This window comes from Colossoma macropomum, unplaced genomic scaffold (genome assembly GCF_904425465.1).
Source record: "Colossoma macropomum unplaced genomic scaffold, Colossoma_macropomum, whole genome shotgun sequence".
Lineage (NCBI taxonomy): Eukaryota > Metazoa > Chordata > Actinopteri > Characiformes > Serrasalmidae > Colossoma > Colossoma macropomum.
The window spans coordinates 229515-251161 of record NW_023495723.1 but is presented as its reverse complement, the minus strand read 5'-3'; the positions used below and the strand labels follow the sequence as shown (position 1 = coordinate 251161).

General features: G+C 38.3%; 1 protein-coding gene across 1 annotated transcript; it reads right to left on the bottom strand.

The window, feature by feature from the left end:
• Nucleotides 1-417: 417 nt before the first annotated feature.
• LOC118802847 lies at nucleotides 418-20936 on the bottom strand. The gene is made up of 7 exons (XM_036563270.1): nucleotides 20848-20936; nucleotides 6920-7159; nucleotides 4566-4847; nucleotides 2835-2939; nucleotides 2565-2615; nucleotides 2189-2229; nucleotides 418-585 (listed from the first exon to the last, which is right to left on the bottom strand). Exons 1-7 carry the CDS (start codon nucleotides 20918-20920, stop codon nucleotides 418-420), a joined length of 960 nt encoding a protein of 319 aa, XP_036419163.1. The 5' UTR covers nucleotides 20921-20936.
• Between the last annotated feature and the right edge of the window lie 711 nt (nucleotides 20937-21647).

Sequence of the window (21647 nt, the reverse complement as noted above, 5' to 3'; positions counted from 1 at the left end):
GTCTCTGAGTAATTGACGTGTTTCATAGAGGGCTGGTTGGATCTAGAGTCTCTGAGTAATTGATGTGTTTGGTAGAGAGCTGGTTGGATCTAGAGTCTCTGAGTAATTGATGTGTTTGGTAGAGAGCTGGTTGGATCTAGAGTCTCTGAGTAATTGATGAGTTGGGTAGAGAGCTGGTTGGATCTAGAGTCTCTGAGTAATTGATGTGTTTGGTAGAGAGCTGGTTGGATCTAGAGTCTCTGAGTAATTGATGTGTTTGGTAGAGAGCTGGTGGATCTAGAGTCTCTGAGTAATTGACGTGTTTCATAGAGGGCTGGTTGGATCTAGAGTCTCTGAGTAATTGATGTGTTTGGTAGAGAGCTGGTTGGATCTAGAGTCTCTGAGTAATTGATGTGTTTGGTAGAGAGCTGGTTGGATCTAGAGTCTCTGAGTAATTGATGAGTTGGGTAGAGGGCTGGCTGGACCGTGCAGCAGTGTGGAGTAGATGACCTGCTGTCCAGTGTCCTGTGTCCATCCTCTGGCTCTCCAGTTCTGCCGTCCCAGTGACGCATACTGGATCTCACAGTGGTTTGTCAGAGGCACAGACTGAAAGGAGAACAAGGCACACACACATATAAACACTTTGACTCACTGATAATCAGTGTTGAGGGTTACGCTGTACACAGTAACCTGTTTTAGTAATGATTACTGTTCCCTATAACTATACAGTGTGATGCATTACAGTTACTGATGAAATCAGAATTTTGTCACTTTAATTATCCATATGTCTCTAAAGCCCTGTTGAAACTGTTAATAGTTATTGAACATTGATGGTGTTTCTTTCAAAGTATTTTTATTTGGTAGGTAAGTAATCTAAACATATTCTCTTGATAGTAAAAGGTAACTGTATTCTGAATACTACACTCTTTATGATGGTTCTTCAAGGGTTCTTTAGTAACAAAAATGGTTCTATATACAACCATGAACACTCAAAGAACGCTTTCCATGGTAAAAGTCTTCTTCAGATTGATTGAGAATGTGCTGTAGACGGTTCTACATAGAACCTTTTTAAAAACAGTCCTATATAGCACCAAAACGTGTTCTTCAATTGTTATTATGTCAAGCTTGTAACAACAGAAAAACCCTTTTGGGTACTACATAAAACCATCTTCAAAAAGGTTCTATACGTGTATATGTAGAACCATCTACAGCTCATTCTTCATTAATTATAGAAAGGGTTCTTTGAGTGTTCATGGCTCTATATATAACCATTTTCCTCACTAAAGAAACCTTAAGGTACAATAATTTTAAGTGTGTGACTTTACAAAATGTAGCTTTGGCCTGAATACAGGTACTTCGTTTCAGTATTAGAATACATATTCACAGTACTTGTACAAAGTTACATCCCACCCCAGTACATGATCTTCTACTGTCACACTTAATGAACTCATTATTTCTTCTAGAGCTGTTATAATCAGCATTTATAAAAAAGAACCACTGAACACTCTGATTCACCTGTAACTGTAAGATGGCCAGTTCTCTATTTGCCTCTGGATTGTCTCTTGAACTGAACTGAAGCTGGTATAGCATGCTAACTGATAGCCAGTAACTTCCCCAGGGTGGGGGGGTAGGGGGTATCAGTTGCCTCCTGCTGGTCAAGGCTGGTGTAGCAAATGACAATTTAAATTTTTTTTAGGTTTTTGACAGCTGAAACTGTAGTGAGGCTTGTTTTTTGTGTTATACAGGCAGAAAGATTTTAATAAAGTGGAAGTTAGACTCAGGAATACACTTCTTCTTCCATTTAGGGCTTCCCCACCATGCAGAAGTAATAGGTGTGAAAAGGTCTTAACGTACTAAGGTTCTTGGTGATTTGACCCGTTCCTTAATGATCAAGCGTGTGCTAATGTCAGTTCAGCTCTCAGCTGCTCATACAACAGAATTCATCAGTATATGAGGGCCAGTTTGATCAGTGGTGCTACTCTGAGTCCTTTAACCCTTTAAAACCCCTGGCTTGTTACATCCTAAAGCTTATTATTCAGTGACTTCATGGAAAACAAGGCAAACTGACTGAGCTGTTCTTCAGTAATAGGAGTGAGGAATAGAAGCTCAGACCTGCTGGCAGCCCCTGGCCACATAATGTAACTCAATCTACAGAGTGTCAGAGTGATCAGACTCAGAGTATGTAGGCAGGTGAGGTTAAAAGACTTACATGCTCCTCATCACCGGGGCTCCTTTTCGGACCTGCTCGGACTGCAGGACACACAAACACAAACATATGTATCATACCAACCAAATCACAACTGCATCTGTCCATCCATGATCAACTCATCTCTGGAACGACACCTGGACGTCTCCAGTCAGCCTGAAACTCATGAGCTTCCACTTTCTTTCATTATATAGTTTCAGTCATGCACACCTGACATTCAAATGCATCAGCTTGGTTCTTCTCCATCTGCTGTTCTTTGTAAAAGGCCCATATCTTATGACGTGGTATCATGGTATAAAACAATGTGAAAGAGTTTTAGTATGAAAGACAAAAAAAAGTGTATTATCCTGTAAAAGAGGACGAAAATTAGGTTTTGTACCTCGACCTGAAGTCTTCTTCAGCTGCAGCTCAGTGTCCTCCTGCCTGGGCGCTGTAAAATACAATTAAAACAGCTGCGAGGACAATTCATGTCCACTAGGTGGTGATAATGTCCATCATTACTGAAGCTCACATGCTAATGCTGTGCTATAGGATGAGATGCTCTTTAATAGTGAAACAATTTGAGCCTTTGACTTTTAAATAATTTCTTAAATATTATTTGTGCTTTAATAAAATCATTCATTGATGATTGTGTGAATAAATACTTTACCTGGATCTTTTCTTCTGCTTCTAAACTTCAGACAGAGAATGACGGAGAGCAGAGTGACCACAACCACGGCCAGCACAGTGAACGCCAGGAAAAGAACCAGCGTCGCTGATACATACACACATACACAAACACAATAACAACAACAATATAAACACCTATTTACATTTAAAAGGAGCAACTACGTCATGAATATTTAACAATGGCCAATCTTAAAGGGGAATTCCAACAATTTTTCTAAATTTCTGCATAATTCAGTGTTTTGGATGTAAACAGAATAATACAGAGTGGTTTGGTGTGAAATGGTTCAGATGTCTTCACAGTAGTGGTGATGTATTTACTATCAAAACCACCAGTGAACCTACACGAGTCATCTGAGTTTATATGGAATGTTGATGATGGTAAAACACTGGAAAGTTTTCTTTAGGGACTTTGTGGGAGCTTTTAGAGGTGGACGTCTGGTTCCTATCACCACCACTGTGAACAATTCTGACTCTTCAGTTTCTCTAGAACAGAGCGTTTCACACCAAACCACTCTGAACGACTCTGCTTACATCTCAACCATTTAATTATGCAGAAATCATCAGTCATCATCAGAGTTCCCCTTTTTAGAGACCTACCATTTTCAGACATTTGGGGGCCGTTATTTTCTACTTCTGTAGAAACTGAAAGATAAAACATAACACTATTCTCAGACAGATTATTAAAAATGATCATTTCTTAATGTGTACACATCTAAAAATAGAACCAACTTCATTACCTGCTGTAGTTGTCTGGAATGTTTCACTCCCTGTAGATTTGAACAGAGTTAAGAGTTTATTTGCACATACAGAACTGCAGTGAATATGCAGTGTATGCAGAATATGCAGTGACCACTAAACATCAGCAGGACACAAAAAAACATGGCTATTTTAATCAGAATATTTCTGTAAAATTAATATAAAGTTCAAAAGTTTGGAATCACTGTTTTGATTGGGTGGCAAATAAAGATGTAAAGCTTATCAAATACGCTAGTTCTGTGCAACTTCATAGGTTTAAAAAATTACAAATAATAACAAAAAGTACAATAATTAAAATGAAACTCTAAAAAAAGAAAAATGTGAGAAAAATGTTACAATTACTGCATAAAGTTATGATGTGTTCTATTTCAAAAGTGACAATTAAGTCTTGAGGCAGCTAACTTGACAAAATAATCCTGTTACTGCTTACTGGTATAGTGTAGAGTGTTTACCCAGGAGGGGGACTGAACCCCAGTCTAGGCCGAGGTGTTACCCACTACACTACACCAACCACATTTTATATATATAAAAAACTTTTTCACAGGCCAGTCCTGCCCCCATCCCACCCCCATGTTATACATTGTTGTAAGCTGCATGCAATAAGCTAAAAGGTAAATACACAGTAATTGTGTATTAAAATGTTCAGAAGCGTGTTCTCTGTACAGAGTGTGACTTAGAACATCAATAACAACATGGAATTTCTCCAGGGGCAGCCAAACTTCTGCTCACGACTGAATAAACAAATAATTACAGTATATTATTTATCCTTGAAACTCTTCACTGAAATATTGAATGTAATGTGTAGATTTTGTATGGATTATTATATAAATAACAAATATGGTGGATATGAATAGTCCAAATTTTGAGTGGTTGTCCATGTAACTGCAAACTTGCTGAATTTTAAATGTTGTAAATCTGAATGACCGTCAGCAGAGGGCAGCAGACGTTCGTATACCTGTGTGGATGACCATAACAGAAGCGACCTCGTGGCCGTTGCACAGGTAGATGCCGGAGTCAGACAGCTGCAGGTTGTCGATGTGCAGGTGGTTGTACGTGTGAAAGAACCTGCTGTCTGGATCTTCTCTCTCCTGCTTCACTGTCCCGTTCTTAAACTTGGTGGAGATGTACTCTCGCTTTGAGGCTGCTGTGTGTTTATAGGCCCATCTCTGCTTGGGCTTCCCGGAGAACGAACAAGGCAGGTACAGAGTACTGCCCTCAGAAGCCACGAAGCTGTCACCTGCAGACGAGAAGAGAGAAAAAGAAAACAGTATATCAATTACAAGAGCGCCCTCTAGTGGAATGTGCATTAAATCAAACAATATTAATGTAACTAACAATAACTGAAAGCCAAGGGCAATGCTAATGGAAATATTAGCTTTCTGTCATTGCTTTTCCACATTAGTATTACTTAGCTAAACTGTGTCTCTCAAATCAGTCTGAAATAAACGAGACCCCGGCTGACTGTGAACAGGAAAAGTGGTCAAAGTCAAAAGTTCTCAGCCCTGTTGTCTGTTTCACAAAGCAGGATTGCTTTTACATTACATTCCCAGCATTTGGCAGATATTCTTATCCAGAGCAACTTACAATTTGATCAGTTTACAGAAGTAGGTGAAGGTAGTGTTAGGAGTCTGCCCAGGGACTCTTATTGGTATAGTGCAGGGTGTTTACCCAGGCAGGGGATTGAACCCCAGTCTCCAGCATGGAAGGCAGAAGTGTTACCCACTAGACTAGACCAACCATGGCAGCCAGCTTACTGTAAGCTTAGTTCAGTCTAAAGCTGTATTTTAGGGCTACATCACCATGGTAACTTATACTGCATGGCTAAGGCCTGATTCACACATACTGCGTCTATGTGGCGTGAGTATCATGTAAAATCTAGTTTTTCATTTCAGCGCCCATGTTAAGTGGTCAATGCTTTCACACAGGCTGTGCGTGTGATGCGGCAGAGCATCCCAGATGCCGCACTGAAGTGGCACAGTATTTAGAAAATAGACCCAGTGCTTTTTTTTTTTAAGATGCTCCACAAAGTACACTGAAATAAGCCATGAAAATCAAAGAAAATTAAACAGAAAGCTGTATACAAACTGTATGAAACAAATACTGTTTTTAATACATATATATATTTAATTCATGGTGAAATACTAGTTAGACATTCCGTGCTGCAGCCAGATTTCCTGGCTGGTCTGCCAGGCTTGAAACTTTTTCCTAATCACGAGTCAGAATGCTGTTGAGAATAAACAAATATATTGTGCATGATATTTGATATGATATTTCTGTTGAGCAGAGTGACTGATTTGACCATTTATCTGTCTGGAAAAACACTTGTTGACAGAGCACAATATACAATAGTTAAAACATCATTGTGAACATAATCAAAAACCATGTTAAGGAATGAAGTAGGAACAAGGTCAAGATCACATGTGGAGGAACTTAGTTTGTTTAAAATAGTTGTGAGCTCCTGATAGTTGATAACAGAGAAAGATGTCATTACTGATGTAGGTGACCTATCAGGAACATTATAGGAGCTTGTTTCAGCTGGCTGAGCTACACCCTGTCGTATCAGGTCTGTTTTATTTTGAAAATGAATTGCAAACTCTTCACAGATATTAGAAGATAAATCATCATGAAACGCACTAGCAGAGAAGTTAGGGTTAATTAGTCGGTCTATAGTGGAAAAAAAGGATTTTGGTATTATGTTTGTGTCTATTGATTACACTAGAGAGATATGACTGTCTAGATATTTTCATAGCATTATTATAGACTGAGATCTGATCTTTGAGAATATCATAGTGTACCTGCAGTTTAGTTATGCTTTGATTTGCACGCACAAGAGCATTAATCACAGCTTGAGTATCTAAACCTGGATTAACAGAGGAAGCTGTTTACGGATGGTTTAAAATAGGTTAGTAGCAATTGCTTTTGTTAGGTTTTATGAAGCTGGAACTTAGTCAGGTCTGAGATGAAGGTGATTCCTAAGACTCCTGGACCTGCGTGAAGTCCCTTTACAAAGTGCTGGTCACTGCTGCTCATCTCACTCTGACTGGACTCACGTGATGCTGGTTGTCATGGTAACATCTACACTGAGCTCTAATTTTCCATGAGCACAAGCTGCATTAGTACTGTTTGATTGAACCCTTCTCTCCAATTCTGTCTAAACAATGATTCCACTAGAGGGCACTCTAAACATCTTCTGTTTTGTGTAAATGTCTAATATTTTTTTTTTTCTTTTTGAAATGGGATATTGGGTAATCATCCTATCTATGCTCTGGCTGTACAGCTAATGTAAACCTTCCACTGATGGTTCTGTACCTGTGAGTATGATGACCTCTGCCACCAGCCGGCCATTGCAGTAGTACCGTCCACGATCCAACTTCATCAGCTGTCTGATGTAGAGCGTTCCGTCTGGGAGGAGCTGGTATTTAGTACTGTCCAGCGGAGACTCGCTGCTCATGTGTTTAGTGGCATTGATCCTCACAATCTCATGTGTCCACTCCACATCTGAACCACGTCTGCACGCCAGGAACAGGAAGTGCTTCTCGGGCACATAGACTACAAAGGCCCCAAAGGGCAAAACAATGGAACATACTTCAAAATACAACAGCAAATTTAGAAACATAACAACAAATCCAAAATCATAACCACAAATCCAAAAACACTGGAGCAGGTCCAAAAACACTACAGCAAATCCAAAAACACTGAAGCAGGTCCAAAAACACTACAGCAAATCCAAAAACACTGAAGCAGGTCTAAAAACACCACAGCAAATCCAAAATCACCGAAGCAGGTCTAAAAACGCCACAGTAAATCTAAAAACACTGAAGCAGGTCTAAAAACGCCACAGTAAATCTAAAAACACTGAAGCAGGTCTAAAAACACCACAGCAAATCCAAAAACACTGAAGCAGGTCTAAAAACACCACAACAAATCCAAAAAAAAAAAACTGGAGCAGGTCCAAAAACGCCACAGTGAATCCAAAAACACTGAAGCAGGTCCAAAAACACCACAGCAAATCCAAAAACACTGAAGCAGGTCTAAAAACACCACAGCAAATCCACTGGAGCAGGTCCAAAAACGCCACAGTGAATCCAAAAACACTGAAGCAGATCCAAAAACACCACAGCAAATCTAAAAACACTGAAGCAGGTCTAAAAACACCACAGTAAATCTAAAGACACTGAAGCAGGTCCAAAAACACCACAGGAAATCTAAAAACACTGAAGCAGGTCCAAGCACACCACAGTAAATCTAAAAACACTGAAGCAGGTCTAAAAACACCACAGTAAATCTAAAAACACTGAAGCAGTTCCAAACACACCACAGTAAATCCAAAAACACTGAAGCAGGTCTAAAAACACCACAGTAAATCTAAAAACACTGAAGCAGGTCCAAAAACACCACAGGAAATCTAAAAAACACTGAAGCAGGTCCAAGCACACCACAGTAAATCTAAAAACACTGAAGCAGGTCTAAAAACACCACAGTAAATCTAAAAACACTGAAGCAGTTCCAAACACACCACAGTAAATCCAAAAACACTGAAGCAGGTCCAAAAACACCACAGCAAATCTAAAAACATTGAAGCAGGTCCTAAAACACCACAGCAAATCTAAAAACACTGAAGCAGGTCCAAAAACACCACAGCAAATCCAAAAACACTGAAGCAGGTCTAAAAACACCACAGCAAGTCCAAAAACACTGAAGCAGGTCTAAAAACACCACAGTAAATATAAAAACACTGAAGCAGGTCCAAAAACACCACAGTAAATCTAAAAACACTGAAGCAGGTCTAAAAACACCACAGTAAATATAAAAACACTGAAGCAGGTCTAAAAACACCACAGTAAATCTAAAAACACTGAAGCAGGTCTACAAACACCAGAGTAAATCTAAAAACACTGAAGCAGGTCCAAAAACACCACAGTAAATCTAAAAACACTGAAGCAGGTCTAAAAACACCACAGTAAATCTAAAAACACTGAAGCAGGTCTAAAAACACCAGAGTAAATCTAAAAACACTGAGTCAGGTCCAAAAACACCACAGTAAATCTAAAAACACTGAAGCAGGTCTAAAAACACCACAGCAAATCCAAAAAACACTGAAGCGGGTCTAAAAACACTACAGTAAATCTAAAAACACTGAAGCGGGTCTGAAAACACCACAGCAAATCTAAAAACACTGAAGCGGGTCTAAAAACACCACAGCAAATTCAAAAACACTGCAGCAGGTCCAAAAACACCACAGTAAATCTAAAAACACTGAAGCGGGTCTAAAAACACCACAGCAAATCTAACAACATTGAAGCGGGTCTAAAAACACCACAGTAAATCTAAAAACACTGAAGCAGGTCCAAAAACACCACAGCAAATCTGAAAACACTGAAGCAGGTCTAAAAACACCACAGCAAATCTAAAAACACTGAAGCAGGTCTAAAAACACCAGAGCAAATCTAAAAACACTGAAGCAGGTCTAAAAACACCACAGCAAATATAAAAACACTGAAGCAGATCTAAAAACACTACAGCAAATCCAAAAACACCACAGTAAATCCAAAAACACCACAGCAAATCTAAAAACACTGAAGCAGGTCTAAAAACACTACAGCAAATCCAAAAACACCACAGCAAATCCAAAAACACTGAAGCAGGTCCAAAAACACCACAGTAAATCCAAAAACACTGAAGCAGGTCTAAAAACACCACAGGAAATCTAAAAACACTGAAGCAGGTCTAAAAACACCACAGCAAATCTAAAAACACTGAAGCGGGTCTGAAAACACCACAGCAAATCTAAAAACACTGAAGCGGGTCTAAAAACACCACAGTAAATCTAAAAACACTGAAACAGGTCTAAAAACACCACAGTAAATATAAAAACACTGAAGCAGGTCTAAAAACACCACAGTAAATCTAAAAACACTGAAGCAGGTCTAAAAACACCAGAGTAAATCTAAAAACACTGAGTCAGGTCCAAAAACACCACAGTAAATCCAAAAAACACTGAAGCGGGTCTAAAAACACTACAGTAAATCTAAAAACACTGAAGCGGGTCTGAAAACACCACAGCAAATCTAAAAACACTGAAGCAGGTCTAAAAACACCACAGCAAATTCAAAAACACTGAAGCAGGTCTAAAAACACCACAGTAAATCTAAAGACACTGAAGCAGGTCCAAAACACCACAGTAAATCTAAAAACACCGAGGCAGGTCCAAGCACACCACAGTAAATCTAAAAACACTGAAGCAGGTCTAAAAACACCACAGTAAATCTAAAAACACTGAAGCATGTCCAAAAACACCACAGTAAATCTAAAAACACTGAAGCATGTCCAAAAACACCACAGTAAATCTAAAAACACTGAAGCAGTTCCAAACACACCACAGTAAATCCAAAAACACTGAAGCAGGTCTGAAAACACCACAGCAAATCTAAAACACTGAAGCAGGTCCAAGCACACCACAGTAAATCTAAAAACACTGAAGCAGGTCTAAAAACACCACAGTAAATCTAAAAACACTGAAGCAGGTCCAAAAACACCACAGTAAATCTAAAAACACTGAAGCAGTTCCAAACACACCACAGTAAATCCAAAAACACTGAAGCAGGTCCAAAAACACCACAGCAAATCTAAAAACACTGAAGGAGGTCCAAAAACACCACAGCAAATCTAAAAACATTGAAGCAGGTCCTAAAACACCACAGCAAATCTAAAAACACTGAAGCAGGTCCAAAAACAACACAGCAAATCCAAAAACACTGAAGCAGGTCCAAAAACACCACAGCAAGTCCAAAAACACTGCAGCAGGTCTAAAAACACCACAGTAAATATAAAAACACTGAAGCAGGTCCAAAAACACCACAGTAAATCTAAAAACACTGAAGCAGGTCTAAAGACACCACAGTAAATATAAAAACACTGAAGCAGGTCTAAAAACACCACAGCAAATCTAAAAACACTGAAGCAGGTCTAAAAACACCAGAGTAAATCTAAAAACACTGAGTCAGGTCCAAAAACACCACAGTAAATCTAAAAACACTGAAGCAGGTCTAAAAACACCACAGCAAATCCAAAAAACACTGAAGCGGGTCTAAAAACACTACAGTAAATCTAAAAACACTGAAGCGGGTCTGAAAACACCACAGCAAATCTAAAAACACTGAAGCAGGTCTAAAAACACCACAGCAAATTCAAAAACACTGAAGCAGGTCCAAAAACACCACAGTAAATCTAAAAACACTGAAGCGGGTCTAAAAACACTACAACAAATCTAAAAACATTGAAGCAGGTCTAAAAACACCACAGTAAATCTAAAAACACTGAAGCAGGTCCAAAAACACCACAGCAAATCTGAAAACACTGAAGCAGGTCTAAAAACACCACAGCAAATCTAAAAACACTGAAGCAGGTCTAAAAACACCAGAGGAAATCTAAAAACACTGAAGCAGGTCTACAAACACCACAGTAAATATAAAAACACTGAAGCAGATCTAAAAACACCACAGTAAATCCAAAAACACCACAGCAAATCTAAAAACACTGAAGCAGGTCCAAAAACACCACAGCAAATCTAAAAACACTGAAGCAGGTCTAAAAACACCACAGCAAATCTAAAAACACTGAAGCATGTCTAAAAACACCAAAGTAAATCCAAAAACACTGAAGCAGGTCTAAAAACACTACAGCAAATCCAAAAACACCACAGCAAATCCAAAAACACCACAGTAAATCCAAAAACACTGAAGCAGGTCCAAAAACACCACAGCAAATCCAAAAACACTGAAGTAGGTCTAAAAAACACCACAGTAAATATAAAAACACTGAAGCAGTTCCAAAAACACCACAGTAAATCCAAAAACACTGAAGCAGGTCTAAGAACACCACAGCAAATCTAAAAACACTGAAGCAGGTCTAAAAGCACTACAGCAAATCCAAAAACACCACACGAAATCTAAAAAACACTGCAGCAGGTCTAAAAACACGACAGTAAATATAAAAACACTGAAGCAGGTCCAAAAACACCACAGCAAATCTAAAAACACTGAAGCAGGTCTAAAAACACCACAGTAAATATGAAAACACTGAAGCAGGTCCAAAAACACCACAGGAAATCTAAAAACACTGAAGCAGGTCTAAAAACACCACAGTGAATCCAAAAACACTGAAGCAGGTCTAAAAACACGACAGTAAATATAAAAACACTGAAGCAGGTCTAAAAACACCACAGTAAATCTAAAAACACTGAAGCATGTCCAAAAACACCACAGTAAATCTAAAAACACTGAAGCAGTTCCAAACACACCACAGTAAATCCAAAAACACTGAAGCAGGTCTGAAAACACCACAGCAAATCTAAAAACACTGAAGCAGGTCCAAGCACACCACAGTAAATCTAAAAACACTGAAGCAGGTCTAAAAACACCACAGTAAATCTAAAAACACTGAAGCATGTCCAAAAAACACCACAGTAAATCTAAAAAACACTGAAGCAGTTCCAAACACACCACAGTAAATCCAAAAACACTGAAGCAGGTCCAAAAACACCACAGCAAATCTAAAAACACTGAAGGAGGTCCAAAAACACCACAGCAAATCTAAAAACATTGAAGCAGGTCCAAAAACACCACAGCAAATCTAAAAACACTGAAGCAGGTCCAAAAACAACACAGCAAATCCAAAAACACTGAAGCAGGTCCAAAAACACCACAGCAAGTCCAAAAACACTGCAGCAGGTCTAAAAACACCACAGTAAATATAAAAACACTGAAGCAGGTCCAAAAACACCACAGTAAATCTAAAAACACTGAAGCAGGTCTAAAAACACCACAGTAAATATAAAAACACTGAAGCAGGTCTAAAAACACCACAGTAAATCTAAAAACACTGAAGCAGGTCTAAAAACACCAGAGTAAATCTAAAAACACTGAGTCAGGTCCAAAAACACCACAGTAAATCCAAAAAACACTGAAGCGGGTCTAAAAACACTACAGTAAATCTAAAAACACTGAAGCGGGTCTGAAAACACCACAGCAAATCTAAAAACACTGAAGCGGGTCTAAAAACACCACAGCAAATTCAAAAACACTGAAGCAGGTCCAAAAACACCACAGTAAATCTAAAAACACTGAAGCGGGTCTAAAAACACCACAACAAATCTAAAAACATTGAAGCGGGTCTAAAAACACCACAGTAAATCTAAAAACACTGAAGCAGGTCCAAAAACACCACAGCAAATCTGAAAACACTGAAGCAGGTCTAAAAACACCACAGCAAATCTAAAAACACTGAAGCAGGTCTAAAAACACCAGAGCAAATCTAAAAACACTGAAGCAGGTCTAAAAACACCACAGCAAATATAAAAACACTGAAGCAGATCTAAAAACACCACAGTAAATCCAAAAACACCACAGCAAATCTAAAAACACTGAAGCAGGTCTAAAAACACCACAGCAAATCTAAAAACACTGAAGCAGGTCTAAAAACACCACAGCAAATCTAAAAACACTGAAGCATGTCTAAAAACACCAAAGTAAATCCAAAAACACTGAAGCAGGTCTAAAAACACTACAGCAAATCCAAAAACACCACAGTAAATCCAAAAACACCACAGTAAATCCAAAAACACTGAAGCAGGTCCAAAAACACCACAGCAAATCCAAAAACACTGAAGTAGGTCTAAAAACACCACAGTAAATATAAAAACACTGAAGCAGTTCCAAAAACACCACAGTAAATCCAAAAACACTGAAGCAGGTCTAAGAACACCACAGCAAATCTAAAAACACTGAAGCAGGTCTAAAAGCACTACAGCAAATCCAAAACACCACACGAAATCTAAAAACACTGCAGCAGGTCTAAAAACACGACAGTAAATATAAAAACACTGAAGCAGGTCCAAAAACACCACAGCAAATCTAAAAACACTGAAGCAGGTCTAAAAACACCACAGTAAATATCAAAACACTGAAGCAGGTCTAAAAACACCACAGTAAATCTAAAAACACTGAAGCAGGTCTAAAAACACCACAGTAAATATCAAAACACTGAAGCAGGTCTAAAAACACAACAGTAAATATAAAAACACTGAAGCAGGTCCAAAAACACCACAGCAAATCTAAAAACACTGAAGCGGGTCTAAAAACACCACAGTAAATATCAAAACACTGAAGCAGGTCCAAAAACACCACAGTAAATCTAAAAACACTGAAGCAGGTCTAAAAACACCACAGTGAATCCAAAAAACTGAAGCAGGTCTAAAAACACCTCAGCAAATCGAAAAAACACTGAAGCAGGTCCAAAAACACTACAGCAAATCCAAAAACACCGCAGCAAATCCAAAAACACCACAGCAAATCCAAAAACACTGAAGCAGGTCTAAAAACACCACAGTAAAACCAAAAACACTGAAGCAGGTCTAAAAACACCTCAGCAAATCCAAAAAACACTGAAGCAGGTCTAAAAACACCACAGCAAATCTAAAAACACTGAAGCAGGTCTAAAAACACCACAGTAAATCCAAAAAACACTGAAGCAGGTCCAAAAACACCACAGCAAATCTAAAAACACTAAAGCAGGTCCAAAAACACCACAGCAAATCTAAAAACACTGAAGCAGGTCTAAAAACACCACAGCAAATCCAAAAACACTGAAGCAGGTCTAAAAACACCACAGTAAACCTAAAAACACTGAAGCAGGTCCAAAAACACCACAGCAAATCCAAAAACACTGAAGCAGGTCTAAAAACACCACAGTAAATCTAAAAACACTGAAGCAGGTCCAAAAACACCACAGTAAATCTAAAAACACTGAAGCAGGTCTAAAAACACCACAGTCAATATAAAAACACTGAAGCAGATCTAAAAACACTACAGCAAATCCAAAAACACCACAGCAAATCCAAAAACACCACAGCAAATCCAAAAACACTGAAGCGGGTCCAAAAACACCACAGCAGATCCAAAAACACTGAAGCAGGTCTAAAAACACCACAGTAAATCTAAAAACACTGAAGCAGATCTAAAAACACGACAGCAAATCCAAAAACTCCACAGCAAATCCAAAAACACTGAAGCAGGTCTAAAAACACCACAGCAAATCCAAAAACACTGAAGTAGGTCTAAAAACACCACAGCAAATCTAAAAACATGATGAAGACTCTAAAAACATGATGAAGAACCACTAAAGGAACCAGTACTCAAAAGTGAAGGTAGAGGAATTCTGTGGACAATCCTCAGGTCCTTCTAAGCCTTTAGAGAAGAGCTAATGATTTCTAGAGACTACAAAAAATTATATCTCTATAACATATAGTTAATTTAATATTTAATAGAATCCTCTGAAGGTATGTCACATAAAAGCTCAATAAATGTTACTGTCTGTTGCAAACTTCAGTTAAAACATATAGAATGTCTTTTGCAAGTATTTAATGTTCACTTAAAAAAAGATTATTTTTTAAGAGTTCTATAGTAAAGAATCTATATAGAACCATGAACACTCAGAGAACCCTTTGCATGCTTAAATTGTTCTTTGCATCATGAAAGCATTCTTCAGATTGATGAAGAATGTGTTGTATATGATTCTATATATAATCTTTTTGAAAAATATAGCATCAAAAAGGGTCTTGCTATTGTTACTATGTCAAGTTTGTAATAATAGAAGAACCGCTTTTGGTGCTATACAGAACCCTTTTCCAAAAGGGTCTATACAGAACCATCTACAACATGTCCTCTGTAAATCTGAAGAACGCTTTAACCATGCAAAAAACCATCTAATTATGCAAAGGTGTTCATGGTTCTATATAGAACCATTTTCTTTAGTAAACCCTTAAAGAACTCTTTTTGAGAACAGCCAAAACATGCTCCTGGGCACCAGCGTCAGCCTATTAGACCCCATTAGATCCCATTGGGCCGCTAATAGAAATTAGCATTGTCGGAGAGCCATTTTTTCTCATTTTTGACCAAGTTTTGGCCTTCATGGGCCAAACTGAAGGCCTCGCTGTGACACTCCCTGATTTGCCAGCAGGACAATCACTTTGCAAATTTGCAAATCAGCATGTTTATGAATATGTTTCAAAATCAAAAACTCTAATGTAGTGTCGATTGCCATGGCTGTAGGTCATTTAATAAAAAGAGGAAGTGTCATTAGCTCTATAGTTAGGCCTTCAGCTCAACATTTCCACTGTAATGCCACCTTCCGTTTTACCCATTCACCCACTCTTCTGGGGCAGCACTTCCCACCTCGTTCACCGCTTTGATAAAATCAGTCCTGAAGACTAAAACAAACCCAAACTTTCTCCTAGTTCAGAACAGAAAACCACACTACAGACTTTCAGTGGAAGGGAAAAGAGTAAAAATAGTAAAGAGAAAATCTCACTGCAAACCATAAAGCAACCTACTCTGTCTGACATATTTCTCCCACAGACATAAGTGTACAAACCTCAGTTCCAAAACAGTTGGGACAGTATGTGAAATGCAAATAGAAACAGAAGGCAGCAATTTGCAAATCCACTTAGAAATGTATTAATGCAAATACAGTACAAAAAAGGTATTTAAGTTTAAATGTATCGATTATTTGTTTGTATCACCACTTTCCCAAGAAATGGGTCAACAAATGATTAAACAGTCTAAGGACAAATGCAAGTTAAGCACAGTGGAAACCATAAATCAACAACATCCAGAAACACCGCCGACTTCTCTGGGCTCAAGCTTATCTCAAATTGACTGATGCTCAGTGGAAATGTGTGCTGTGGTCTGAGGAGTCAACTTTTCAGATTGTTTATGTAAATGATAGTCATTGTGTTCTCTGGACCAAAGAAGAGAGGGATCATCCAGATGGTTACCAGTGTAAAGTTTAAAGCCAGGGCCTGTCATGGTATGGGCAACATGCACATCTGCGAAGGCATCATTAATGCTAAAAGCTACATACACATTTTGTTGATCTCTGGACTATGGGCCCATTTCAATCATTTTTTAATGTCCACTTAAACGCACCACAGTTATGTGTCACGTCAAGGTTACACAAGTGCCAACTCACAGCACAAGGGGAGGAATGCACTTGCCATTGGCAAGTTAGCCTCACTGTGCAAATCGGCTGGCCATGCAAACTTTGTGATGGAAAAGGTTTTTTGAGGAGTTCAAAAAACAGTAACACTTTATTTTGATGGTCCACTGTAGATTCTTTGTAAACGCTCAGTCTATTTTTAAGCAACATTCAACTACATATATATTAAATGCAACTGAATTTAACGTTCTATTAAATCTAACCCTAACCCTAAACCTAACTCAAGGCAAAACCTACACATAGTCCTAAACTTAACCTTAGCTATAATGTTGTTGATAATCAACTAATTATCACCAGAGAGATTGCTAATAATTTAAGTATGTGTAAAGCATCTATAGGGAACCATCAAAATAAAGTGTGACCCAAAAAACTGCTAAAAATAAAACGGCTCATCCAATAAACATCACTTGAGCCAATAAAGTAATGTAACAGTCCTTAAGATGGTGCTGTGGATTCCCCCAAAGTGAAATGGCAAGACCAAGTGGACAAAAGCCAGAAATTGAAATTAGCTACCTATAGATGTTCCACCGGTACCAGTGGACCTACAGATGCAGCAAAACTGAATTTTCTTGAGGAAAACAATGATTTGACCAGCATTTTTTAGATATAGGATTGGCATTGTTTGGCAAATTCAGTGGAAAACCTCCAGGCTTTCTAAGCCTTCAGTGATGCCCTTATCTAATAAAATTCACTTAAGCCAATGAAGTAATAGAATAGACCTTAAGACGGCATCAGGTATTGCCCAAAAGGGTCAGGCCAAGTGGACATGGGCATCTTATAGCCAGTATTAAAATGAACAGCATTTCTTTTACAGTGACATCTGTAGTTATTTCATGAGGACAGGATCTAATAAACTTCAGTTGAGCCAGTAAAGTAATAGAAGGCTCTAATGGTGTTGATTCCCCCAAAGGCAAATAGCGAGGCCAAGTGGATGAAGTCATGTTAAAACCAGTACTGAAATGGGTAACTCATCTTTTTCAGGGACATCCATCCAAGCCACATTCTAGTTAACTTACATCATTTACTGGTACTTTCTGGCTGGTCACTAAACATTATATTGGCTACAGCTGCTGTGGACTTTCATGAAAACTTGAACATGAACATAAATAACTGACCTTGTTTTCTAGAACAATTTATTATAAACACCAGTACACCCTTATGAATACATATCCGGCTGCTGTTCAGTAGAACAGTCGGATCTACCGCAGGCTTTCAGTGAAAGAGAAAAGCTCACCACAGACTCTGAACCACAGCCACGTGCTGTATTTAGAGAAAAGCGTTCTATCTGGCCTGTATCACTATCACGCAATGCACACTGTCGTATGCAAACGTTTGTGCACCACTGGACCAATGATGTTTTGTTAATTGTCTATGTGAAGAAAGTTGACATCTTCTACAGAGACACACTTCTGCACATTTTAATGCACAATTACTGCTTATTCGCTGAATTAAACATATTGGAAAAAAACATAAAATGTGACCTGTGCAAAAATTAAGCTCAGCCAATTAAGTAGATATTTAAGGGATACACTTAAAATCCATATTTAGTGTGCTTCCTATAGAAGTGTTAGCACTATCACAGAGGTGAGTTTTTATGCTAACATGTTGTCCTAGTTTTGACACGTATGAAGACTTAGCTCTAAGTTCTCCATTGCTGTAGACTATAACTAGGGTCCTACCAAATTCATGGCTGTAAAAAAATCACGTCACAGACCATGAAATGAGCCTTTCCCCATTTAAGAGACTATCATGAAATACAGCTAAATTTTAAATTTAAATTTGTGCCAAAGCTGGACTGTGCAGAGTTAAACGTCAGTGCTGTTCTCTTTTTTTCTTGTATTTAGATCAGTCATGAGAACATCATGCAAACTGGGTAGCAGCCAGATCCCTGAAAGCTGGGTGCGTTTTTGACGCTAAATAAGTTCTAATTTCAATAGTGGATTTAAATTTAGCACTATTCATTGACAAAAACGTATGGTTATCTATAAACACGTCTCACAAGAGGCAGACACGACATTACCAGTGTTATGTTTTTGGAGGTCATTTGAGTCGAGGCTCCTACATCTAGCTAAACTACAATAGTGCTGGCCATCAATCCTGATGTGGAGAGAACCATGTCAAAACAAGGACAAGCTTCATCTTAGATACAAGCAGGTTTTCTATCCACCAATTTTTTGCGAAATTTGAAAATGCGCCAAAAAACTAAACGGAAAAACCTGAGATTTGGGAAAAAAAACACCTTATTGCAAAAAGACTTTTTACGCTTGGACGCAGCGGTTAGAACATTGCTGAAGCCAAAATGCAAAAAGGGTGATGAAAAGGGTGTTTTTTTAATAAATGATGATGTATCAGGCCATAAGTAAGAAACAATTGGCCCTACAAATGGTCCGGTCGTGGCACATAGCTGTTTGAAGGTTGCTTTTGACACTCTGAAATGCCTGATCCAAACCTTGTTTGACAAATTTTACACAATATGCTCTCAAAATTTGTGTGATGCGTTCCAAGATGCAAGGTGGATGTCGTCGGGGTGGTACAGAGATTTCAGAGTGCAGAGCTTTCTGAGCTGCAAACAACACAGCTGGAAACGTGACTTGGTTCGCATTCTTTTCTGCCAAAATTTCATAAATGTGCATAACATTTGCAAAATGTTTGAATGCAAACCCAGCTACAGAGCATGAAGCCTTGCACTATCGCCAGATGTTCAGTGCTCACCATTTAACCATTAAGGCTGCTTGTTTGCTGTGTATGGTGGGGCTACAACATTATGTGAACAATAAGTATTATTTAATAAGCGCCATGAAACATAGCATTTCTCTCAAAAAATCAATATAATCTGTAATTTTTGAGAATCTGAATCCGTGAACGTCACCAAATTTTATTGTGAATTTAGTCAGGCCCTAACTACAACATTATGAGAGAGAGAGAGAGAGACAGAGAGAGAGAGAGACAGAGAGAGATAGAGACAGAGAGAGAGTAGGACAAAATGCATAAGGGACTATGAAATTTATGTAAGCATACTCCATCAAATAAAAACCAATCTACTACATGAAAAATCACTCATAAGAAAAACCTGATCCAAACTCAATGCTCAATGTACTCAGCACAAAACCCCATTTTTGTTGGGCCCTAACACAGACAGACAGACAGACATGCAGTGCTGTGTGTTTCCTGTGTGTCTCGTGGTTCTCCTTTATCAGGAGGAAGAGGGCACACAGAGGCCTAAGAACAACACTCACCACTCACAGTCAGAGTGAGTCAAACCTCCCACCAGCCCACTTTAGCTACTGCTGCTTTTATAACTCTGTTCTCTCACCACTCAGACACCTCGGTGGGTGGTAGATACAGGGCCCTCATTTGGTCCTCATTTGGTCTGACAAGTGGGTGAACCACCATCAGAAGGCTAAAGCTAACATGCAGCAGTTCAAGCATAAAAAGTATTATTGCACTTGTAAACACACTATATTATACTGTAATATACCGCATTAGACTGTACTACACAAGTGTGAGTTTAAATATAGACTCATACATATATATATTTCATGATCAATGAACCAAAAGAAATGGCCCAAAATGACTTGGAAAAACATCTGGTTCCATTGACTTACATATATATATTTATGTATAAGTCAATACATAAATATATATAAGTATATATACACTTTATGAGTCAATATTAAAACTAAGAAAACCTGTGTAGTACAGTGTATATATATATATATATATATATATAGATATATATATATATATATATATTAAAACAACATAATATATATATATATATATATATATATATATATATATATATATATATACACATTATTAAAAGTCAGCCAATAATAGGAATATTGTGCATATTCAGTATAGAGATTCAGTTTTTTTTTGTTGTCTAGGCATTTTTTCTTTCCATTGTGTCACTAAAACACTTAGTCTGATCTGCATTACAAATATTTTAGCAAAATACGAAATATTGATAAATATGATGAGATACAAATCATAATGAACATGATTAAGGCATAAGTCAACATACACAGTATAGTAAAAAAGTGTTGAAATGATTTCAGGAAGGTGTAGCACTCCTGTCTTTCATCGTAACAGACTTTAGCTTCACAAAACAACAGTGTATTTTGGCTAATCACACGGTGCTCTTCCTGTGGATGGTGATTGTAGAAGGTCTCTCAGCTTACCCGTGATGGCTTCATTAGTGTGGAGTACAGAGATAAAAACCCAGGCCAGCAGGACGTTTTTCATGGTGGACATTCATATGACTGACTCCCTTCTTCCCTCTTCTTTCAGAGCTTCCTGCCCATCATGTGTCTGTGTATGTGTGGATATATTAGGAATGTTATCATATCCGGGACTGTGAGAGCTGCATTTGGCGTCAGGAATCACCTTAGACTATACTACAATAGACTATACTACACTCTACCCTATTAGACTATACAACAATAGACTATACTATATTATACTATACTATACCACATTAGACTGTACTACAATAGACTATACTTAAGCAATAGAACACGAAAGGGAGTGTGTTATCGTGAAATAACAACTCGCCTTTGGCTCATGCCGGTGACCAAATCACAGCCGTGATGTTATTGGCGATAACACACTCCTCGAGTGTTCTATTGCTTTAATACAACAGTTAAATAAATAAAGTAATAAATTAATAAACTGGGCCGTGAATGCGGCGTTTAATATGTTTTAATGTTCGCAGTTCCTTCACCAAATTATAGTTCCTTAACAAGCAGCTTGTTGCTACGTAACGAACTCCGCCCACTCGCTGCACAGCCGGCAGTGCGTTCTCCAGCTCCTCACAGAGCAACTGACAGTTTGGGAATTTAGTGTCGTCTCATCTTCAGAGTCTGACCAAATCGGCTGTCGGTCAAATATGATCTTAAAAGTGTCCATTTTCTGTTTGTGGCAAAGTAAGTAGTAAAAACTTTCAGATGGCTTGAGCGTCTCCTACAGCTGTCAAAGTCGT

Excerpts from the sequence above, each read along its gene's own strand:
- LOC118802847 (XM_036563270.1), bottom strand. The coding sequence starts at position 20,920 with ATGTCCACCATGAAAAACGTCCTGCTGGCCTGGGTTTTTATCTCTGTA. Across the intron at positions 4,848-6,919 it reads AGAGGTCATCATACTCACAG|GTGACAGCTTCGTGGCTTCT; the intron begins GTACAGAACCAT and ends TCTCGTCTGCAG. Across the intron at positions 2,940-4,565 it reads TGTTATGGTCATCCACACAG|CGACGCTGGTTCTTTTCCTG; the intron begins GTATACGAACGT and ends TGTATGTATCAG.